Below are 19,423 nucleotides of genomic sequence, written 5' to 3' on the forward strand. Positions count from 1 at the left end.
GCACTTGACAACAAAATCATTCGCTTTATTACATTTGGCAAGGAGCCACAACGTTGCCTTTCTGAGGGGCCCGCACTTATTGCACCACTGAATTATTCATGTCGGGGAAAACTATCATTGTATTTTTCTCAATTTATAAGTGATGTGACTCCACCTGTCTGGGTGTTGTTGATAACTGCAATGCACCATCTTATTGGCTTGGTTCAACTGGCCTCATTTTTTTTAATTCACAAAATCATATTCCGAATGTTTGAGTCCATGTTTGTCTCGCATTTAAATCATTGAAAATGTTGAGATGTTAATACATTTCAACTTACATTGCAGTGTTTGCCTGGGTCAAAATTATAGCGGGAAGTGTATTTTACACTTAAATATCATTAAATTATCCTTATCCCTACTTAGTAGTTGTCCATTTTTTGGTAGGGTGTAAACATTTTGGGCAGAAATGTGAACAATCACATAATATCTACGGCTTTTCACACACACAAGTGAATGCAAGGCATACTTGGTCAACAGCCATAAAGGTCACACCAAACAAGAATGACAAACAGAACAAATACCCAGAAACCCTTGCAGCACTAACTATTCCGGGATGCTACAATATACAAGCCCCGGCTACCCCCTAACCCCCCCCAACTCCGCCCACCTCAACCTCCTCATGCTCTCTCAGGGAGAGCATGTCCCAAATTCCAAGCTGCTGTTTTGAGGCATGTAAAAAAAATTTTTAAAAATTGCACTTTTTGACTTCAATAATAAATATGGCAGTGCCATGTTGGCATTTTTTTCCATAACTTAATAATAATAATAATGATAATAATAGATTGTATCTGTAAAAAGCACTTTACATTGAGTAAACAACCTCAAAGTGCTACAGAGTATTAAAAAAATATATAAAATAATAAAACTACAACAACCTAATAGCTAGAACTAATATGCATATATCTAAAAAAAAAAAGAAGGGTTTTTTAAGCCTTTTTTAAAAAAGCATCCACAGTATGTGGTGCCCTCAAGTGGTCAGGGAGAGTGTTCCACAGACTGGCAGCTTGAGTGGATTTATCTTTGGAAATCCTCGTTACATAGTTCAATGCATCCAGCGGCATAACGTGTTAACTCCACGACTGTTTCTATATATATCGGTATCGGTTGATATCGTAATTGGTTATTTAGAGTTGAACAAAATCAGAATATCGGGGAAAAAAGCCATTATCGGACATCTCTAATCAGAATTACAGTGTGAAGTGTATTTCCACTCACATATAATTCAATTATCCTTATCCCTATGCAGTAGTTGTCCATTTTTCGATAGGGTAGAAATGTACACTTGATTTATACATAAATATCGGTTATCAGTATCGGTTCAAAAGCTTAGTTTTCCTTTACATTTTTTTAATGCACTGCAAATAAGTTTTACGTTTCAAAAAAAATAACTTGAAGTTCCTCTATATGGATAAATGTGTGTTTATTTTCCACATTGCAATGATCATTATTACCCAGTAGCGCCACCTACAGGACTGGAGTAGAACAGCACAGCACACTTGGACTTTTTAGTTTTTAATGCACATCCTTGCTAAAGTTCTGCTATAATTGCGCTTTGTTTCTCTGCAGGCCTTTCTTTGATGGGTTCTAGCGCCACCTGTTGCTTTGGCATGCACTTGCAAAAGTTTTTTTTTTTGTTTTCCTTTCACAGCACAGGACAAGGGGTTTGCAGCACGTGTGACCTAAATGGTTTTGTTTCCGCCCCTGGTCAGGTTTGACTACTGCAGGTTGATAGAGGTAGACTACGTCCCCATGGAGACGGGCTACATGGTCTCCATGCGCCCCACTAAAGGCTACGCCTCCGCCGCTAAAGGAAGCGCGTCCACCAAGTCTCCGGACCGCCATAGCCGTCTGACACACTCCCCCTCCTCCCCGCGCTCCCGGTCTGTCCACACACAGTCCTCAGGCAGGGTCTCCCAAACCTGGACTTTTACACCCAACTTCTGTCAGGACTTTTAAGGAACTACTGTTAAAAATTATGTAGTCAAAGATCTTTTATATGACAGGAGTGATCTACTGTTTTGAGAAACTACTGCAGAAAAAACTATAACCAAATACCCTATATATGACAGGAGTGATCTACTGTTTAAGGAACTACTGCATATATATATATATATATATATATATATATATATACAGTATATATACATATAGTCAAAGATCCTATATATATGACAGGAGTGATATACTGTTTTAAGGAACTGCTGCAACACAAAACTACATTCATAGATCCTCCAAATTACAGGAGTAACCTACTATTTTTGAGAATCTACTTAAAAAAATATATATAGTCAAAGATCCTATATATGACAGGAGTGATCTACTGTTTTAAAGAACTACTGTTAAAAATACTGCATATGGTCAAAGATCCTATATATGAGAGAAATTACCTACTAATTTTGAGAATCTACTGCAAAAAAAACTACAGTCAAAGATCCTCTATACAATAAGAGTGATCTCCTGTTTTAAGGAACTACTGCAATATATATATATATATATATATATATATATATATATATATATATATATATATATATATATACACATACATATATATATATATATATATATATATAAAGTCAAAGATCCTACATAGATGACAGGAGTGATCTATTGTTTTAAGGAACTGCTGCAACAAAAAACTATAGTCAAAGATCCTATGTATGACAGGAGTGATCTACAGTTTTAAGGAACTACTGCAATATATATATATATATATATAGTCAAAGATCCTATATATGACAGGAGTGATCTACTGTTTAAGGAATTACTACAATGTGTGTGTGTGTATATATATATATATATATATATATACACACACACATATATATATATATATATATATATATATATATATATATATAAATCAATGATCATATATATGACAGGAGTGAGCTACTGTTTTAAGGAACTGCTGCAAAAAAAAACTACCGTGAAAGATCCTCGATGTGACAGAAATGACCTACTATTTTTGAGAATCTACTTTTAAAAAAAACTATAGTCAAAGATCCTATAAAGGACAGGAGTGATCTACTGTTTTAAGGAACTACTGCAAAAAAAACAAAAAAACATTCAAAGTTCCTCTATATAACAGGAGTAACCTACTATTTTTGAGAATCTACTTTTAAAAAAAACTATAGTCAAAGATCCTATAAATGACAGGAGTGATCTACTGTTTTAAGGAACTACTGCAAAAAAAAACAAAAAAAACATTCAAAGTTCCTCTATATAACAGGAGTAACCTACTATTTTTGAGAATCTACTTTTAAAAAAACTATAGTCAAAGATCCTGTATATGTCAGGAGTGATCTACTAGTTAAAGGAACTACTGCAAAAAAAAAAAAAATACATTCAAAGATCCTCTATATAACAGGAGTGACCTACTTTTTTTGAGAATCTACTTTAAAAAAAACTATAGTCAAAGATCCTGTGTATGTCAGTAGTGATCTACTAGTTTAAGGAACTAGGGCAAAAGAAAGGTACATTCAAAGATCCTCTATATAACAGGAGTAACCTACTATTTTTGAGAATCTACTTTAAAAAAGACTATAGTCAAAGATCCTATATATGACAGGAGTGGTCTACTGTTTTAAAGAACTACTGATAAAAATATTGTATATAGTCAAAGATCCTATATATGACAGGAGTGATCTACAAGTTTAAGGAACTACTGCAAAAAAAACTACATTCAAAGATCCTCTATATAACAGAAGTAACCCACTATTTTTGAGAATCTACTTCAAAAAAACTATAGTCAAAGATCCTATATATGACAGGAGTGATCTACTGTTCTAAGGAACTACTGCAAAAAAATACATTCAAAGATCCTCTACATAACAGGAGTAACCTCCTATTTTTGAGAATCTACTTTAAAAAGAACTAGACTCAAAGATCCTGTATATGTCAGGAGTGATCTACTAGTTTAAGGAACTACTGCAAAAAAAAAAAAACTACATTCAAAGACCCTCTATATAACAGGAGTAACCTACTACTTTTGAGAATCTACTTTAAAAAAAAAACTACAGTCAAAGATCCTGTATATGTCAGGAGTGATCTACTAGTTAAAGGAACTACTGCAAAAAAAAATTAAAAAAAATACATTCAAAGATCCTCTATATGACAGGAGTGACTTACTTTTTTTGAGAATCTACTGCAAAAAAACGATATAGTCAAAGATCCTATTTATGAAAGGAGTGATCTACTGTTAAAATATTGTATATAGTCAAAGATCCTATATATGACAGGAGTGATCTACTAGTTTAAGGAACTACTGCAAAAAAACTACATTCAAAGATCCTCTATACAACAGAAGTAACCTACTATTTTTGAGAATCTACTTTAAAAAAACTATAGTTAAAGATCCTGTATATGACAGGAGTGATCAACTGTTTTAAGGAACTACTGCAAAAAATACATTCAAAGATCCTCTATATAACAGAGGTAACCTACTATTTTTGAGAATCTACTTTAAAAAAACTATAGTCAAAGATCCTATATATGACAGGAGTGATCTACTGTTTTAAGGAACTACTGCAAAAAATACATTCAAAGATCCTCTATATAACAGAGTAACCTACTATTTTTGAGGATCTACTTTAAAAAAACTATAGTCAAAGATCCTATATATGACAGGAGTGATCTACTGTTCTAAGGAACTACTGCAAAAAAATACATTCAAAGATCCTCTACATAACAGGAGTAACCTCCTATTTTTGAGAATCTACTTTAAAAAAAACTATAGTCAAAGATCCTGTATATGTCAGGAGTGATCTACTAGTTTAAGGAACTACTGAAAAAAAAAAAAATACATTCAAAGACCCTCTATATAACAGGAGTAACCTACTACTTTTGAGAATCTACTTTAAAAAAAAACTACAGTCAAAGATCCTGTATATGTCAGGAGTGATCTACTAGTTAAAGGAACTACTGCAAAAAAAAAAAAAAATACATTCAAAGATCCTCTATATGACAGTAGTGACCTACTTTTTTTGAGAATCTACTGCAAAAAAACGATATAGTCAAAGATCCTATTTATGAAAGGAGTGATCTACTGTTAAAATATTGTATATAGTCAAAGATCCTATGTATGACAGGAGTGATCTACTAGTTTAAGGAACTACTGCAAAAAAAAACTACATTCAAAGATCCTCTATATAACAGAAGTAACCTACTATTTTTGAGAATCTACTTTAAAAAAACTATAGTTAAAGATCCTATATATGACAGGAGTGATCTACTGTTTTAAGGAACTACTGCAAAAACTACATTCAAAGATCCTCTACATAACAGGAGTAACCTCCTATTTTTGAGAATCTACTTTAAAAAAAACTATAGTCAAAGATCCTGTATATGTCAGGAGTGATCTACTAGTTTAAGGAACTACTGCAAAAAAAAAAATACATTCAAAGATCCTCTATATAACAGAAGTAACCTACTATTTTTGAGAATCTACTTAAAAAAATATATAGTCAAAGATCCTGTATATGACAGGAGTGATCTACTAGTTTAGGGAACTACTGCAAAAAAAAACTACATTCAAAGATCCTCTATATAACAGAAGTAACCTATTATTTTTGAGAATCTACTTAAAAAAATGTATAGTAAAAGATCCTATATGTGACAACAGTGATCTACTGTTTTAAGGAACTGCTAAAAAAAAATTTGCATTCAAAGATCCTCTATATCAGTGGTCCCCAACCGGGCCGCAGAAGAATTTTTTATTAATTTTTATTTAATATTTTTTTTTTTTTTTTACTTTTTTTTTATTAAATCAACATTAAAAAACAATATACACTTACAATTAGTGCACCAACCACAGAAACCTCCCTTTTTCATGACAAAAATGTCCCTTTTTCATGACAAAGAAAAAAAAAAAAAAAAAAAAAAATGAAAAAAGGATCCCCCCAGGCCGCGGGAAAAAATTATTAAGCGTTGAAAGGTCCCAGATACAAAAAGGTTGGGAACCACTGCTCTATATAACAGGAGAAACATACTATTTTTGAGAATTCACTTTAAAAAAAACTATAGTCAAAGACCCTATATATGACAGGATTGATCTACTAGTTTAAGGAACTACTGCAAAAAAAACAATACATTCAAAGATCCTCTATATAACAGGAGTAACCTACTATTTTTGAGAATCTACTTTAAAAAAGACTATAGTCAAAGATCCTATTTATGACAGGAGTGATCTACAAGTTTAAGGAACTACTGCAAAAAAAACTACATTCAAATATCCTCTATATAACAGAAGTAACCCACTATTTTTGAGAATCTACTTCAAAAAAACTATAGTCAAAGATCCTATATATGACAGGAGTGATCTACTGTTCTAAGGAACTACTGCAAAAAAATACATTCAAAGATCCTCTACATAACAGGAGTAACCTCCTATTTTTGAGAATCTACTTTAAAAAAAACTATAGTCAAAGATCCTGTATACGTCAGGAGTGATCTACTAGTTTAAGGAACTACTGCAAAAAAAAAAAAAAATACATTCAAAGACCCTCTATATAACAGGAGTAACCTACTACTTTTGAGAATCTACTTTAAAAAAAAACTACAGTCAAAGATCCTGTATATGTCAGGAGTGATCTACTAGTTAAAGGAACTACTGCAAAAACAAATAAAAAAATACATTCAAAGATCCTCTATATGACAGTAGTGACCTACTTTTTTTGAGAATCTACTGCAAAAAAACGATATAGTCAAAGATCCTATTTATGAAAGGAGTGATCTACTGTTAAAATATTGTATATAGTCAAAGATCCTATGTATGACAGGAGTGATCTACTAGTTTAAGGAACTACTGCAAAAAAAAACTACATTCAAAGATCCTCTATATAACAGAAGTAACCTACTATTTTTGAGAATCTACTTTAAAAAAACTATAGTTAAAGATCCTATATATGACAGGAGTGATCTACTGTTTTAAGGAACTACTGCAAAAAAATACATTTAAAGATCCTCTATATAACAGAAGTAACCTACTATTTTTGAGAATCTACTTTAAAAAAACTATAGTCAAAGATCCTATATATGACAGGAGTGATCTATTGTTTTAAGGAACTACTGCAAAAAATACATTCAAAGATCCTCTACATAACAGGAGTAACCTCCTATTTTTGAGAATCTACTTTAAAAAAACTATTGTCAAAGATCCTGTATATGTCAGGAGTGATCTACTAGTTTAAGGAACTACTGCAAAAAAAAAAAACTACATTCAAAGACCCTCTATATAACAGGAGTAACCTACTATTTTTGAGAATCTACTTTAAAAAAAAAATACATTCAAAGATCCTCTATATAACAGGAGTGCCCTACTATTTTCGAGAATCTACTTTTTTTTAAAAACTACAGTCAAAGATCCTGTATATGACAGGAGTGATCTACTAGTTTAAGGAACTACTGCAAAAAAAACTACATTCAAAGATCCTCTATATAACAGAAATAACCTACTATTTTTGAGAATCTACTTTAAAAAAAACTATAGTCAAAGATCCTATATATGACAGGAGTGATCTACTGTTTTAAGGAACTACTGCAAAAAAATACATTCAAAGATCCTCTACATAACAGGAGTAACCTCCTATTTTTGAGAACCTACTTAAAAAAAAAACTATAGTCAAAGATCCTGTATATGTCAGGAGTGATCTACTAGTTTAAAGAACTACTGCAAAAAAAAAAAACTACATTCAAAGACCCTCTATATAACAGGAGTAACCTACTATTTTTGAGAATCTACTTTGAAAAAAAACTACAGTCAAATATCCTGTATATGTCAGGAGTGGTCTACTAGTTTAAGGAACTACTGCAAAAAAAAAAATACATTCAAAGATCCTCGATATAACAGGAGTGACCTACTATTTTTGAGAATCTACTGCAAAAAAAACGATATAGTCAAAGATCCTATTTATGAAAGGAGTGATCTACTGTTAAAATATTGTACATAGTCAAAGATCCTATATATGACAGGAGTGATCTACTAGTTTAAGGAACTACTGCAAAAAAAACTACATTCAAAGATCCTCTATACAAAAAGAAGTAACCTACTATTTTTGAGAATCTACTTTAAAACACTATGGTTAAAGATCCTATATATGACAGGAGTGATCTACTGTTTTAAGGAACTACTGCAAAAAATACATTCAAAGATCCTCTACATAACAGGAGTAACCTCCTATTTTTGAGAATCTACTTTAAAAAAAACTATAGTCAAAGATCCTGTATATGTCAGGAGTGATCTACTAGTTTAAGGAACTACTGCAAAAAAAAAAATACTACATTCAAAGACCCTCCATATAACAGGAGTAACCTACTATTTTTGAGAATCTACTTTAAAAAAAAACTACAGTCAAAGATCCTGTATATGTCAGGAGTGATCTACTAGTTTAAGGAACTACTGCAAAAAAAAAAAAATACATTCAAAGATCCTCTATATAACAGGAGTGACCTACTATTTTTGAGAATCTACTGCAAAAAAATGATATAGTCAAATATCCTATTTATGAAAGGAGTGATCTACTGTTAAAATATTGTATATAGTCAAAGATCCTATGTATGACAGGAGTGATCTACTAGTTTAAGGAACTACTGCAAAAAAAAAACTACATTCAAAGATCCTCTATACAACAGAAGTAACCTACTATTTTTGAGAATCTACTTTAAAAAAACTATAGTTAAAGATCCTATATATGACAGGAGTGATCTACTGTTTTAAGGAACTACTGCAAAAAAATACATTTAAAGATCCTCTATATAACAGAAGTAACCTACTATTTTTGAGAATCTACTTTAAAAAAACTATAGTCAAAGATCCTATATATGACAGGAGTGATCTATTGTTTTAAGGAACTACTGCAAAAAAATACATTCAAAGATCCTCTACATAACAGGAGTAACCTCCTATTTTTGAGAATCTACTTTAAAAAAAACTATAGTCAAAGATCCTGTATATGTCAGGAGTGATCTACTAGTTTAAGGAACTACTGCAAAAAAAAAAAACTACATTCAAAGACCCTCTATACAACAGGAGTAACCTACTATTTTTGAGAATCTACTTAAAAAAAATACATTCAAAGATCCTCTATATAACAGGAGTGCCCTACTATTTTCGAGAATCTACTTTTTTTTAAAAACTACAGTCAAAGATCCTGTATATGACAGGAGTGATCTACTAGTTTAAGGAACTACTGCAAAAAAAACTACATTCAAAGATCCTCTATACAACAGAAATAACCTACTATTTTTGAGAATCTACTTAAAAAAAAACTATAGTCAAAGATCCTATATATGACAGGAGTGATCTACTAGTTTAAGGAACTACTGCAAAAAAAAAAAATACATTCAAAGATCCTCTATATAACAGGAGTGACCTACTATTTTTGAGAATCTACTGCAAAAAAAACCGATATAGTCAAAGATCCTATTTATGAAAGGAGTGATCTACTGTTAAAATATTGTACATAGTCAAAGATCCTATATATGACAGGAGTGATCTACTAGTTTAAGGAACTACTGCAAAAAAAAACTACATTCAAAGATCCTCTATACAAAAAGAAGTAACCTACTATTTTTGAGAATCTACTTTAAAAAAACTATAGTTAAAGATCCTATATATGACAGGAGTGATCTACTGTTTTAAGGAACTACTGCAAAAAAATACATTTAAAGATCCTCTATATAACAGAAGTAACCTACTATTTTTGAGAATCTACTTTAAAAAAACTATAGTCAAAGATCCTATATATGACAGGAGTGATCTATTGTTTTAAGGAACTACTGCAAAAAAATACATTCAAAGATCCTCTACATAACAGGAGTAACCTCCTATTTTTGAGAACCTACTTTAAAAAAAAAAACTATAGTCAAAGATCCTGTATATGTCAGGAGTGATCTACTAGTTTAAGGAACTACTGCAAAAAAAAAAACTACATTCAAAGACCCTCTATATAACAGGAGTAACCTACTATTTTTGAGAATCTACTTTGAAAAAAAACTACAGTCAAATATCCTGTATATGTCAGGAGTGATCTACTAGTTTAAGGAACTACTGCAAAAAAAAAAAATACATTCAAAGATCCTCTATATAACAGGAGTGACCTACTATTTTTGAGAATCTACTGCAAAAAAAACCGATATAGTCAAAGATCCTATTTATGAAAGGAGTGATCTACTGTTAAAATATTGTACATAGTCAAAGATCCTATATATGACAGGAGTGATCTACTAGTTTAAGGAACTACTGCAAAAAAAAACTACATTCAAAGATCCTCTATACAAAAAGAAGTAACCTACTATTTTTGAGAATCTACTTTAAAACACTATGGTTAAAGATCCTATATATGACAGGAGTGATCTACTGTTTTAAGGAACTACTGCAAAAAATACATTCAAAGATCCTCTACATAACAGGAGTAACCTCCTATTTTTGAGAATCTACTTTAAAAAAAACTATAGTCAAAGATCCTGTATATGTCAGGAGTGATCTACTAGTTTAAGGAACTACTGAAAAAAAAAAAATACTACATTCAAAGACCCTCCATATAACAGGAGTAACCTACTATTTTTGAGAATCTACTTTAAAAAAAAAAAATACAGTCAAAGATCCTGTATATGTCAGGAGTGATCTACTAGTTTAAGGAACTACTGCAAAAAAAAAAAATACATTCAAAGATCCTCTATATAACAGGAGTGACCTACTATTTTTGAGAATCTACTGCAAAAAAATGATATAGTCAAATATCCTATTTATGAAAGGAGTGATCTACTGTTAAAATATTGTATATAGTCAAAGATCCTATATATGACAGGAGTGATCTAGTAGTTTAAGGAACTACTGCAAAAAAACTACATTCAAAGATTCTCTATATAACAGAAGTAACCTACTATTTTTGAGAATCTACTTTAAAAAAACTATAGTCAAAGATCCTGTATATGACAGGAGTGATCTACTAGTTTAGGGAACTACTGCAAAAAAAAACTACATTCAAAGATCCTCTATATAACAGAAGTAACCTATTATTTTGGAGAATCTACTTAAAATAAATGTATAGTAAAAGATCCTATATGTGACAACAGTGATCTACTGTTTTAAGGAACTGCTAAAAAAAAAATTGCATTCAAAGATCCTCTATATCAGTGGTCCCCAACCGGGCCGCAGAATAATTTTTTATTAATTTTTATTTAATATATATATATTTTTTTAACTTTTTTTTATTAAATCAACATTAAAAAACAATATACACTTACAATTAGTGCACCAACCACAGAAACCTCCCTTTTTCATGACAAAAATGTCCCTTTTTCATGACAAAGAAAAAAAATAAATAAATAAAAATGAAAAAAGGATCCCCCCAGGCCGCGGGAAAAATTATTAAGCGTTGAAAGGTCCCAGATACAAAAAGGTTGGGAACCACTGCTCTATATAACAGGAGAAACATACTATTTTTGAGAATTCACTTAAAAAAAAACTATAGTCAAAGACCCTATATATGACAGGATTGATCTACTAGTTTAAGGAACTACTGCAAAAAAAACTATACATTCAAAGATCCTCTATATAACAGGAGTAACCTACTATTTTTGAGAATCTACCTTAAAATAAAAAACTATAGTCAAAGATCCTATATATGACAGAAATGACCTACTATTTTTGAGAATCTACTGCAAAAAAAACTACAGTCAAAGATCCACTATATGATAAGAGTGATCTACTGTTTTAAGGAACTACTGCTATATATATATATATAGTCAAAGATCCTATATATATATATATATGACAGGAGTGATCTACTGTTTTAAGGAACTGCTGCAACAAAAAACTGTAGTCAAAGATCCTATATATTACAGGAGGGATTTACTGTTTTAAAGAACAGCTGTTAAAAATACTGCATATAGTCAAAGATCCTATATATAACAGGAGTGATCTACTGTTTTAAAGAACAACTGTTAAAAATACTGCATATAGTCAAAGATCCTATATATAACAAGAGTGATCTACTGTTTTAAAGAACTACTGTTAAAAATACTGCATATAGTTAAAGATCCTATATATGACAGGAGTGATCGACTGTTTTAAGGAACTGCTGCAACAAAAAACTATAGTCAAAGATCCTATATATTACAGGAGGGATCTACTGTTTTAAGGAACTGCTGCAACAAAAAACTATAGTCAAAGATCCGATATATTACAGGAGGGATCTACTGTTTTAAGGAACTGCTGTAACAAAAAACTATAGTCAAAGATCCTATATATAACAGGAGTGATGTACAGTTTTAAGGAACTGCTGCAACAAAAAACTATAGTCAAATATCCTATATATTATAGGAGGGATCTACTGTTTTAAAGAACTACTGTTAAAAATACTGCATATAGTCAAAGATCCTATATATAACAGGAGTGATCTACTGTTTTAAAGAACTACTGTTAAAAATACTGCATATAGTCAAAGATCCTATATATAACAGGAGTGATCTACTGTTTTAAGGAACTACTGCAAAACAAACTACAGTCAAAGATCCTCTATATGACATGGGTGACCTACTATTTTTGAGAATCTGCTGGAAAAAAAACTACAGTCAAAGATCCTCTATATGATAAGAGTGATCTACTGTTTTAAGGAACTACTGCTATATATATATATATACATATATATATATATAAAACAGTAGATTACTCCTGTCATATATATAGGATCTTTGACTCTCTCTCTCTCTCTCTCTCTCTAGAGAGAGAGAGAGAGAGAGAGAGAGAGAGAGAGAGAGAGAGAGGAACTACTGCTATATATATATATATACATATATATATATATAAAACAGTAGATTACTCCTGTCATATATATAGGATCTTTGACTCTCTCTCTCGAGAGAGAGAGAGAGAGAGAGAGAGAGAGAGAGAGAGAGAGAGAGAGAGAGAGAGAGAGAGAGAGAGAGAGAGAGAGAGAGAGAGAGAGAGAGAGAGAGAGAGAGAGAGAGAGAGAGAGACAGAGAGAGAGAGAGAGAGAGAGAGAGAGAGTATGTCAAAGATCCTATATATATATATGACAGGAGTGATCTACTGTTTTAAGGAACTGCTGCAAACAAAAAACTATAGTCAAAGATCCTATATATTACAGGAGGGATCTACTGTTTTAAAGAACTACTGTTAAAAATACTGCATATAGTCAAAGATCCTATATATAACAGGAGTGATCTAGTTTTAAGGAACTACTGCAAAACAAACTACAGTCAAAGATCCTCTATATGGCAGGGGTGACCTACTATTTTGAGAATCTACTGGAAAAATATATATAGTCAAAGATCCTTTATATGATCAGAGTGATCTATTGTTTTAAGGAACAACTGCATTAAAACTATATAGTCAAAGATCCTATACAAGACATGTGTGATCTGTTTTGGAGGATCTACTGCAAAAAAAGCTATAGTCAAAGATCCCATACAAGACATGAGCTGTTTTTGAGGACAAAACTACAGCAAAAAGATGTAATTATTACGCCATATATAAAATGTCTTAAGACCCATTAAGTCAGTTTGGGAAACCCTGCCGTGCAAAATAGGAATAATGATGCGTGCTTTATGTTGTATAAAATGTGTCATATCTTGTCTTTCACCCTCATTTGTCTAAAATCACATTCATTACAGCTTTCCCAAACTTTACTTGTGTATTTCTAATATTTTTTGTATATTTGTGCATTTCCATTGGCACCTGCTCTTGTCACCTGGGTTTTTTGTTGTTATTTTTTTGCAGCTCACTATCACCTGACCTGTGTGTTGTGCGTGTGGCGTCACCAAACTATAACAACATACGTCTTCTTTTTTGTTTTTTTGTCGTGTGTGTGGACCTCCTAGGCGGTCCCCGGCGGCCCCCAGTAGCCGAGACCCCTTCGGCCACGCCTCCCTCAGCGGCAGCAGCAACTCGGGCTCGTGTAAAGGCAGCGACTGCAGCCCCACCAAAGGGTAAGAACATGCGCAGTCGTAGTCACCATGAACGTGGTCCTTGCTGCCATCTGCCGGCCAAACAGCAGTACTACAAGCTTTCAACATTCATTTTCAGAATCTACTGAGGGGAAAAAAACTATAGTCAAAGATCCTATATAAGACATGAGTGACTTGCTGTTTTTGAGTGTCTACTGCAAAAAAAAACCTATAGTCAAAGAACCTACATAAGACATGAGTAATCTGCTGTTTTTGCTGCAAAACTACTATAATCAAAGATGCTATATAAGACATGAGTGATCTGCAGTTTTTGCGAACCAACTGGGGGTGGGGGGGACTATAGTTAAAGATCCTATATAAGACATGAGTGATCTGCTGTTTTTGAGTGTCTACTGTATAAAACCTATAATCAAAGATCCTACATAAGACATGCTTGATCTGCTGTTTTTTGAGGATCTACTGCAAAACAACTATAGTCAAAGAACATATACAAGACAAAAGTGATCTGTTTTTGGGATCTACTGCAAAAAAAACTATTGTCAAAGATCATATAGTATAAGACATGAGTGATCTGCTGTTTTTGGGGATCTACTGCAAAAAAATAGTCAAAGATCCTATACAAGACATGAGCTGTTTTGAGGATCTATTGCAAAAAAAAAAAACTATAGTCAAAGATGCTATATAAGACATGAGTGATTTAGTATTTTTGAGGACCTACTGCAAAAAAAAACTATAGTCCATCTATCCATCCATTTTCTACAATTTTCCCTTAGGTCAAAAATGCTGCAATAAGACATGAGTGATTTACTGTTTTTGAGGATCCACTGCAAAAAAATAGTCAAAGATCCTATACAAGACATGAGCTGTTTTTGAGGATCTACTGCAAAAAAACTATAGTCAAAGATGCTATATAAGATATGAGTGATTTAGTATTTTTGAGGACCTACTGCAAAAAAAACTATAGTCCATCCATCCATCCATTTTTTACAACTTTTCTCTTAGGTCAAAGATGCTGTATAAGACATGAGTGATTTACTGTTTTTGAGGATCTACTGCAAAAAAAAAACTATAGTCAAAGATGCTATATAAGACATGTGCTATATAAGACATGAGTGATTTAGCTTTTTTGAGGATCTACTGCGACAAAAAAACTATAGTCCATCCATCCATTTTCCTACCACTTTTCCCTAAGGTCAAAGATGCTGTATAAGACATGAGTGATTTGCTGTTTTTGAGGCTCTACTGCAAAAAAATAGTCAAAGATCCTATACAAGACATGAGCTGTTTTTGAGGATCTACTGCAAAAAAAACTATAGTCAGAGATGCTATATAAGACATGAGTGATTTAGTATTTTTGAAGACCCACTGCAAAAAAAAACTATAGTCCATCCATCCATCCATTTTCTACCACTTTTCCCTTAGGTCAAAGATGCTGTATAAGACATGAGTGATTTACTGTATTTGAGGAGTTACAGCAAAAAAATAGTCAAAGATCCTATACAAGACATGAGTTGTTTTTTGAGGATCTACTGCAAAAAAAAAACTATAGTCAAAGATGCTATGTAAGACATGAGTGATTTAGTATTTTTGAAGACCCACTGCAAAAAAAACAAATAGTCCATCCATCCATCTATTTCCTACCCACTTTTCCCTTACGTCAAAGATGCTGTATAAGACAATGAGTGATTTACTGTTTTTGAGGATCTACTGCAAAAAATAGTCAAAGATCCTATACAAGACATGAGCTGTTTTTTTGAGGATCTACTGCAAAAAAAAAAAAAAACTATAGTCAAAAATGCTATATAAGACATGAGTGATTTAGTATTTTGAGGACCTACTGCAAAAAAAAATAGTCAAAGATCCTATACAAGACATGAGCTGTTTTTGAGGATCTCCCTGCAAAAAAAAACTATAGTCAAAGATGCTATATAAGACATGAGTGATTTAGTATTTTTGAGGAGCTACTGCAAAAAAAAACTATAGTCCATCCATTTCCACCACTTTTCCCTTAGGTCAAATATGCTGTATAAGACATGAGTGATTTACTGTTTTGAGGATCTACTGCAAAAAAAATAGTCAAAGATCCTATACAAGACATGAGCTGTTTTTGAGGATCTACTGCAAAAAAAACTATAGTCAGAGATGCTAAATAAGACATGAGTGATTTAGTATTTTTTGAAGACCCACTGCAAAAAAAAAACTATAGTCCATCCATTTCCCACCACTTTTCCCTTAGGTCAAAGAATGCTGTATAAGACATGAGTGATTTACCTGCAAAAAATAGTCAAAGATCCTATACAAGACATGAGCTGTTTTTGAGGATCTACTGCAAAAAAAAAACTATAGTCAAAGATGTTATATAAGACATGAGTGATTTAGTATTTTTGAAAGACCCACTGCAAAAAAACTATAGTCCATCCATCCATCCATTTTCTACCACTTTTCCCTTAGGTCAAAGATGCTGTATAAGACATGAGTGATTTACTGTTTTTGAGGAGTAACAGCAAAAAAAATTAGGTCAAAGACCTATGCAAGACATGAGCTGTTTTTGAGGATCTACTGCAAAAAAACTATAGTCAAATATGCCATATAAGACATGAGTGATTTAGTATTTTTGAGGATCTACTGACAACCAACCATAGTCAAAGAATCCCGTACAAGACATGAGTAATCTGCTGTTTTTGAGAATCTACGGGGGGTTATAGTTGAAGATCCTATATAAGACATCTACATCCTTAGACAACATTCACCACACATACTCATCCGGACCTCCATACTAAGTATCACATGACTGGAAACAATGTTTTTAAACACTTTTACCTTAAAAGTCTGCCAGTATGATGGCGATGAAGACAGTCTGAAGACGTTTCGTCAAACTTTACATCTCCTTTAGTCCTCCGGTGGACACGATCATGCTAATTGTCCATCTTGTTGGCGAATGACGTCATCACAGGTGCGCGTGGTCTTCTGTATCATAGTCCATCAGACAAAAAACGTCCGAAAATTGTTAAAAAAAAACATAAAACTGTTTCCATAATTTGACTGCTAAGTTTTACTCCAACGTTATTGTGTTTAGCGCACTTTGCCAACGTTGTCCATTTGACTTCGTTTGATCAATATTGTCAATACGACGAAATACACGTCACTTCCGTTCAAGACACGGTCTTTCAAAATAAAACCGATTGTTCCTAATGTTTTTTGTTTTTTTCTGAAAAAAAAACAAAATAACTATAACAAAATATGCAACAGCACACTGTTGTTAACTGGTTCACTGATTGTAGAAATATTTTGAAAAAATAGCATTTCCTTATGGATTATAGAAATATTTTGAAAAAATAGCATTTCCCCTAAAGTAGACAATGTCAACTCAGTAGTCTGGATTTATTTGCATTCGCTTTTCACACACCAGGAGTGTGGCCAACACGGTGGTACAGGGGTTAGTGCAGGGGTCACCAACCTTTTGAAACCAAGAGCTACTTTTTGGGTACTGATTAATGCGAAGGGCTACCAGTTTGATACACACTTAAATAAATTGCCAGAAATAGCCAATTTGCTCAATTTACCTTTAATAAATAAATCTATATATATGTAATAAAATGGGTATTACTGTCTGTCATTCCGTCATACATTTTTTTTCCTTTTACTGAAGGTTTTTGTAGAGAAAAAAATGATGAAAAAAACACTTAATTGAACGGTTTAAAAGATGAGAAAACACAAAAAATATGAAAATTAAATTTTGAAACATAGTTTATCTTCAATTTCGACTCTTTAAAATTCAAAATCCCACCGAAAAAAATGAAGAGAAAAACTAGCTAATTCGAATCTATTTGAAAAAATTAAAAAAAGAATTTATGGAAAATCATTAGTAATTTTTCCCGATTAAGATTAATTTGAGAATTTTGATGACATGTTTTAAATAGGTTAAAATACAATCTGCACTTTGTTAGAGTATATAACAAATTGGACCAAGCTATATTTCTAACAAAGACAAATCATTATTTCTTCTAGATTTTCCAGAACAAACATTTTTAAAGAAATTCAAAAGACTTTGAAATAAGATTTTAAATTTGATTCTACAGATTTTCTAGATTTGCCAGAATATTTTTTTTTGAATTTTAATCATAATAAGTTTGAAGAAATATTTCACAAATATTCTTGGTCGAAAAAACAGAAGCTAAAATGAAGAATTAAATTAAAATGTATTTATTATTCTCTACACACAAAAAAAATACCTGAACATTGATTTAAATTGTCAGGAAAGAAGAAAAAGGAATTTAAAAGGTAAAAAGGTATATGTGTTTAAAAATCCTAAAATAATTTTTAAGGTTGTATTTTTTCTATACAATTGTCGTTCTGAAAGTTATAAGAAGCAAAGTAAAAAAATAAATGAATTTATTTAAACAAGTGAAGACCAAGTCTTTAAAATATTTTCTTAGATTTTCAAATTCTATTTGAGTTTTGTCTCTCTTAGAATTAAAAATGTCGAGCAAAAGGAGACCAGCTTGCTCGTAAATAAATAAAATAAAAAAAAAATAGAGGACGCTCACTGGTAAGTGCTGCTATTTGTGCTATTTTTAGGACAGGCCAGCGGGCGACTCATCTGGTCCTTACGGGCTACTTGGTGCCCACGGGCACCGCGTTGGTGACCCCTGGGTTACTGCATGTGCCTCACAATACATAGGTACTGAGTTCGACCCCGCGCTCGGGTTCTTTTCTACATGTTCTCCCCGTGACTGCGTTGGTTCCCTCCGGGTTCCTCCGACCTCCAAAGACATGCACCTGGGGATAGGTTGATTGGCAACACTAAATTGGCCCCATTTTGTTAACGTTGTCCGTCTATCAGTGTTGGTCCTGCGATGAGGTGGCGACTTGTCCAGGGTGTACCCCGCCTACTGCGCGAATGCAACTGATATAGGCTCTAACACCCCCACTCCCCAAAAGGGACAAGCGGTAAAAAATGGATGGATAGATGGATGGACACCACGAGTGTAAAGGACAGTGGGAATAGGGACAAGTGTTGAGTCATCCCTGCAGTTCCTTTTTTTACAATGACTTTGTCTGGGCACTAGCGACACTAGCGCTGCAGACTGAATATTTCCAAAAAGACTTGGCCCACCCCCCAGTCAGGGAAAAATCCTAAAAGTTCAATAAAGTGCAGAGTTCCAACCCAGAAACCAACCATAACTAAAAACCCTTCTGGGAATATAATTTGTAAACTGTTAAAAAAGTGTTTGCATTGTTCTCCTAGACGTCACCAGAAGTACACGTCATGTACCGACAACCACGGTATCCGGCCCCCTCCACCCGAGCAGTACCTGACACCCTTGCAGCAGAAGGAGCTGTGTATCCGACACCTCAGGGCCAGGTTAAAAGAAACCATCACCACGCTGCAAGACAGGTGAGCGGTTTAGATATCCCTTTCGACTCTTCAAGGCAGAGTCTTTATATTATG

The 19,423-nt window shown here is 32.8% G+C and overlaps 1 protein-coding gene across 3 annotated transcripts in view; it reads left to right on the top strand.

Moving 5' to 3' along the window:
• Window positions 1-19,423, top strand: part of snphb (syntaphilin b) — a 46,586-nt gene that overhangs the window by 20,906 nt on the left and 6,257 nt on the right. For 2 of the 3 annotated variants that reach the window (XM_061902719.1, XM_061902720.1), the window contains 3 exons: window positions 1,749-1,919; window positions 13,885-13,992; window positions 19,220-19,369. In XM_061902719.1, coding sequence (XP_061758703.1) covers window positions 1,749-1,919; window positions 13,885-13,992; window positions 19,220-19,369 — 429 coding nt within the window. The remainder of the gene's footprint in view (window positions 1-1,748; window positions 1,920-13,884; window positions 13,993-19,219; window positions 19,370-19,423) is intronic. The other variant, XM_061902721.1, reaches the window with a different exon arrangement.

Source organism: Nerophis ophidion, linkage group LG06 (assembly GCF_033978795.1).
Source record: "Nerophis ophidion isolate RoL-2023_Sa linkage group LG06, RoL_Noph_v1.0, whole genome shotgun sequence".
NCBI lineage: Eukaryota > Metazoa > Chordata > Actinopteri > Syngnathiformes > Syngnathidae > Nerophis > Nerophis ophidion.